General features: G+C 29.5%; 2 protein-coding genes across 2 annotated transcripts; one reads left to right on the top strand and one right to left on the bottom strand.

Annotated features, from left to right (window-relative positions):
• Positions 1 to 2,569: 2,569 nt before the first annotated feature.
• MONOS_2104 (uncharacterized protein) lies at positions 2,570 to 5,296 on the top strand (the record flags this gene model as incomplete). Its single annotated transcript, XM_067872002.1, has 13 exons — positions 2,570 to 2,587; positions 2,662 to 2,684; positions 2,735 to 2,813; positions 2,868 to 3,008; positions 3,061 to 3,148; positions 3,205 to 3,284; positions 3,345 to 3,452; positions 3,519 to 3,602; positions 3,653 to 4,085; positions 4,239 to 4,334; positions 4,634 to 4,830; positions 4,916 to 5,033; positions 5,139 to 5,296. 13 exons carry the CDS (start codon positions 2,570 to 2,572, stop codon positions 5,294 to 5,296), a joined length of 1,623 nt encoding a protein of 540 aa, XP_067724551.1.
• Positions 5,087 to 5,814, bottom strand: MONOS_2105 (uncharacterized protein). The gene is made up of 3 exons (XM_067872003.1): positions 5,699 to 5,814; positions 5,525 to 5,636; positions 5,087 to 5,466 (listed from the first exon to the last, which is right to left on the bottom strand). The coding sequence occupies exons 1-3, from the start codon at positions 5,741 to 5,743 to the stop codon at positions 5,381 to 5,383; spliced, it is 243 nt and encodes an 80-aa protein (XP_067724550.1). The 5' UTR covers positions 5,744 to 5,814; the 3' UTR covers positions 5,087 to 5,380.
• Between the last annotated feature and the right edge of the window lie 14 nt (positions 5,815 to 5,828).

Genomic DNA, 5,828 nt, shown 5'->3' with positions numbered 1-5,828 from the left:
TGGAATATTTCTTTATGTAAGATAAAATTTAAATTCAATAGAAGCGTATCTTGTTGCAATTTCTGATAATTTCTTTTCAATTATTAAATAGGGGAAAATGTGAAACTTCAGATGTTTTCAAAGAAATCTTTTGCCCTGTGGATGAGCTTTCAAAAATTAAAAAAAAAATGTCATCATTATTATTTGAAATATGAAATTATAATTGAAATCATTTCTTTCTCCGTGGTGTTGATTATGAAAATACTTTTTGTGTTTAACAATTGGGTTAATGTTGTGAATCGCGAATGTCGATGAAATCTTATCATTTCCATGTCAAAATTCGGAATGAAAATATGAAAATAAAACTTGACTTTTTTGTTTATCGTAAAGCTTGTGAAGTTTGTGATGAAAATGAAACGAAATATTTTGCTTTATGAATTTTTTTCCATTCTACTCAAACAAGCATTTTACTCTAATTTGAGATTTTTTCTGTATTTTTTTGACATGGGAATGAAAGAACAATAATGATTAGGTTGGAGAAAATGTTTGGAACAAATCGTTGTTTTTTTCTATAATTAAAAAATTTTGCCCCAAATCATCAATTCAAAATGTTTGTTTCATTTTTCAATCTGGGTGATCCTTTTTGAAATCGAACATTTTTTCGGCGTGTGGAAATTTTCATTATTTTTATTGTTCATTTGGATATGTAGGGATCATAACATCTTTGCACTGCAATATTTGCAATGCCTAACATTTGAAATAAAAAACGGAACACTATCTTGAAAAGTTTTCTTTGTCAAGAAAAATTATTTTCTTTTTTCAAACATTATTTCCCGTTCATTTTGATTGAAAAAGTTTGTATCAAATGCAATCACCCATTTCAAATTTTTATAAGGGTGATTATTTTTGAAATCATACGTTTTTTAGGGGTGTTGATTTTTCAAAGATTGTTGATTTTTTGAAAGAAAATATTAATACAAAAGAGAAAAAGCATAATAATTGTTTTAATATGCAAACGTTTTAGTATAATAAAATCATAAAATGTTCATATTATGCCTTATCACTTTTCAATTTTTTTTTTTGATATTCAAGAAATAATTTCGCACCGAAATTTTTGAATGAAAAAAATGATTTCGAAAACAATTACCCATTAATATTTTTTTTCTTGTATTCGGATCAGAAAAGCAACTTTTTCACTTTCCTGTCAGGATTTCAAGTATCAATCCAACATCAAAATTGAACAAAAAAGGTGAAAAAGATCTATAACAATTTGTAACATTTATCAATAATCATCGAAATCATAACTTTTTTCACAGTGCAGACTTTTTGATGTTTTTATTTCTTTTTAGAGGTATTTTTCTTTTAAAAGAAACAATGCATGACAATTGTTTTGTATGATGATGATTAAGATAATATTTATGTTGGAAATAATTTTTGAATTCAAATCTTTTTTTTCAAAATTTCAGTTGAAGAATAAACTTTGAATATTGAAAAATTCGCATTGTGAAGTTATTTCTCATCACAAAAATGATATTTTCATGACAAATATCTGTTCACCGTCATTTTTAACAATAATAATGAATTTATCTTTTAATTAATTAATTCCTTCCAAAGAAATAAAACTTTTGAAGAATCAACACTCCGAAAAAAGATTTGATTTCAAAAATAACCATCCATGTTTAAAAAATATCTTTAAAAGGAGTTGTTTCTTTTCAGTGTTCATTTATCAATACTCAATGTGAATTCTTATTCCGAATTTTTTAATTGGTAAATATGATTTCAAAAATTATTATCAAACGCGTCAATAAAGTGAATTTTCTTATAAAGAATATTAAAAATATCAACAAACAACTATTGAATTTCGAGGTTGACGAGAAAAGGAAGAAAAAATCTGAAGTGTTTCTTCAAACAAAAATTTATGTTTTCCATCGAAAATCTTGAAAATCTGAAATATTACATAAAAAAATTCATTTTTGTTTCTTTTTTGTTTTCATTATCATGTTTAATTCAATTTTTCAAATCACATCATTCAAAAATAAAAAATTGGATAATCAAAAGATCTTTCATTATTTAGAAATTTATTTGAAAGAAAATTAGTTCAAAACAATAAATGTTTGCCAAAAAAAAAAAAAATAGTCAAATAAATTAAAAAAAGAAGCATTCAAATTATAAAAGTCAAAATAGAAAAATGGACATGATATCATTTTCAATTTATTTTTTTTGAAAATATACAAAAATCCTTTTCTGTCTCTGCAATGAAAAAGAAATAAAATTGTGATTTTTGTTTTTTCAAATCTCAAATAAAGAATTGAGAATTTCCCCAAAGGTCCGTTTTTCTTTATGTCGATATATATATAAATGATTTATTATTCGTACAGGATATGTTCATTGTCTTTTTTTGAAAAATCAATTCTTTATTTTCAAAATATAAATATTATTTCAATTATTTTTGCTTTTTGAACGAAAGTTGTGTTCATTCAGACCGTTCTATATGAATTATTTTTTTTAGAAAAAACAATTCTTGATTTTTTTATGAGACAAACTTTAAAAATATTTTTTGCAAACAGAATTACCAAAGCCCATAAGAATAATGATGACCAGTCCAAAAGTTGAATTTTTTATTTATTAACATTGATAATTATATTTATTTGAAACATTAAAACATTTCAACATTTTATTTAGAACGCAAGCAGCTTCACGCAATTGTTTGAAAATATTTGCTTATTGAAAAATTGAATATTTTTTGTATTTGTAGCACACCTCTTCCTGCAAATGATAACGCAATAGAAAAACATAAAATGGATCAAAAAGCGATGGATTTTACAAGAACAAAAGTATCAGATTATTTTAATTTTCATCATTGAGCAGCTAAATAATTATTTAATCAGGCCCTATCTCGTCCTCATCCTTCTCGTACTTTGACAACACAACAAGAAAAAGCAAAAGGAGAAACAAAAATTCAGATCCGCGATCCTATAGACCCTGCAGCTCAAATTCCAGGAAGAAAAACGCCAGATTCAAGAGAAAGAGTTTGCTATTTCTATATTTGAAACACAAATTCACACATAAATATTTTTTCAGGAAAAATTGGATGAATTGTCACACCTCAATCAACTCATTCAAAATTCAATTGGACTTGTTGAAGAACAGTGCATTGGAATTGCGAAAGGTGTGATTTTGAAGCAAAATGTTGAAAAATTTGCAACTTATTTACACTAAAAACAGAATCAGAGAAACAAATCATTAGAGATTTTAAAGAAAAATTAACAGATGCTGAACGTGAAATAGAAGAATTAAAGAAAAAGGTTTATCTTTTCTTTTGACATTTGAAAACAATTATTCATTCATATTTCTATTATTCGCAGGAACCAGAGTTTAACGCAGCTTATTGGATGCAGAAATATAAGCAATCCACAAAAGTATTAGAATTAATGAGATTGGAGGCAATACGACTTGATCGTCTGAATGATATGGTTTGCGAAAATTTAAAAGAAAATGTAGCAACATAAAAAATATTAAAATTTTTTGAATTGATTCAGATGGAAAAAGAACTGAAAATGGTGAGAACGGAACTACAACAAAGCCAAGCAGAATCCGAAAGTTTAGCACGTAAACTATTTGGGGTTTGCAAGTGTAATTGTAAATAAATACTTGTTAAAATTTGATCTTTCAGTCGGAAAAGGAGATAACTTACCTTACTGAGCAACTAGCAGCCACACAACAACAATTACAAATTTCACAGCAAAGCGAACCTCAGCCATTTGAGAGGGGGAGCATGGTCTTTTCCGATTCAAAGACAGATGTTTACTCATCACGTACTCTCTCTCCATCCTCTTCTTCATCGACTTCATTATTTGGCATAAATGAAGTGCACGTCCCGGCTCTTCGTATGCCAACACGGAAAGTTGAGTCTCCACGAGCTTCGATGCGCGAGTCCAGCAGAGACTTGGTGCAAAAACGCAGCGTCAGCACATTCTACATGTCAAAGAAAGACCTGGCGCCTGGACCATCTTCAATGAGAGCAAGCAGATCTCAAACGGCTGGGTCTGTGTCTTCTAGGCGATCAGGGGTTGTTCTTCCGCGATTGTCAAATAAAGACGACTTTGGTTTGATTTCTTTTCTTTCTCTTTTATTCTGCTAATATTTTTTCCTTTATTGACTGTTCGCAATGAAATGACTTTCTTTCCATTGCATTTTGGATCGGCAATACGAATTTCAATCTGTAAACAAAATTTATATTCTTTGTCATTTTCCTAAAGGTGTTCGAAAGACGGCATTTCGCGAAATGGCAAATTTGAGAAGTACAAATTCAGAATCATTTGACCCAACGTTCATTGCGTCAATGGACAAAGATAGTTTGACAAAACATTAACATTCAATATAAGAATCTTTCCTTTCTCTTTCTCTCTCTCTCTCTTTCTCTCTCTCACTCTCTCTCTTACTCTCTCTCTCTCTCTCTCTCTCTCTCTCTCTCTCTCTCTCTCTCTCTCTCAATCTCTCTCCCTCCCTCCATCCCCCTCTCTCTCTCACTCTCTCTCTTTCTCTTTCTCTCTCTCTCTCTCTCTCTTTCTCTCTCTTTCTCTTTCTTTTTTTCTTTTATTGTCTATCTGTCTCTTTCTCTTTTCATTTATTTGATGAACTTTCTTATTATCAGCCGCAATCAATACTGTTGTTCATCTCCAGCAGCATATTCAAAGGTTGAAGCAACTTTTGGAGCAGGAAAAGAAAAACACACGGAATGTCCGAACGGCACACCTTAAAACACTTGCCGAGCGAACTGAACTTCAGGATTATCTCAATGAATGCATAAGAGATGTCCAAAAGGAGCTCACAAAGACACAAATCGTTGAGGTTTGATCAGAAATTACAACTCTTATCGATTAATTATCATTTCCAATTTTCCAAACTTTTTAAAACAAAATTTATTTTCGTTCAGTTTTCCTCTGCAGATGCGCGAAGACGCACAATGGAGTTATTATTTTCCCGTTCAAAAGTATTGGATCTTTTGCATAGTAAAACTTTCCCAGATATATCGAAGCTGACTTCAGGAATTGGTTTGTTGAACAATTATTTTAATTTGTTAATTTTTAAAAAAACATGTGAATTATTTTTTCATATTTTTCCATGAATCTTTAATGTTCGTTTTGAAATGTTGTTAGTGAATATTTCTGGGAAAAAAGAGGAAGATCTTTTCAAAGAGTTATTTGAAAAAGAAAGAGCAGAGGTTCTTGCATCAATGAGGCAACAGTCGCAAAATGTAACAGATGAAAATATGAAAGAATCTCAAGATGATGTCCAATTAATAACAGGAGGCTGATCGCGGAAACTGAGATTTGATTCTGAATTATTATTTGAATATTTTCATCAAGTGAACTATAGGTAGTTTTCCAAAAAATGAAAGTCATCTTCGAACAACAGGAAGATCTTTGATTGCATCCGCAAACTTTTGAAGTTCAGGCGTATTTAGAGGTGAAGCATTTTGCAGTTCTTCTGTTAAACGAAAATTTATGTTTTTTTTAAATTTGAATTCAAGAAGCGTTCAAACCATCTTCGCATATTTTATTAAATTCCTCAACATAGTATCCAATTTTTTTCCAAACACAGATCAAACACAAAAGTAAAACACAAAAAGCAAAGAATAAAACAAATATTAGATACTTTATTGAAACGAAGTAAGTCGCACTTTACATATTTTCTAAAAGAAATATTTGTTTCAAACTATTGAATGCGATTCTTCTGGTGTGCTTTTCTGCAATTCCTCCATCACATTCTATAATTTGCAAAAAAAGTAATGCGTTGTTTGAAGACAGAAAGGCGCTTCTTGCAGAATTATTTGAAACCATAAAAAA

This window comes from Monocercomonoides exilis (genome assembly GCF_001643675.1).
Source record: "Monocercomonoides exilis strain PA203 chromosome Unknown scaffold32-1190040, whole genome shotgun sequence".
NCBI lineage: Eukaryota > Preaxostyla > Oxymonadida > Polymastigidae > Monocercomonoides > Monocercomonoides exilis.
This window is presented reverse-complemented; position numbering and strand designations above follow the sequence as displayed.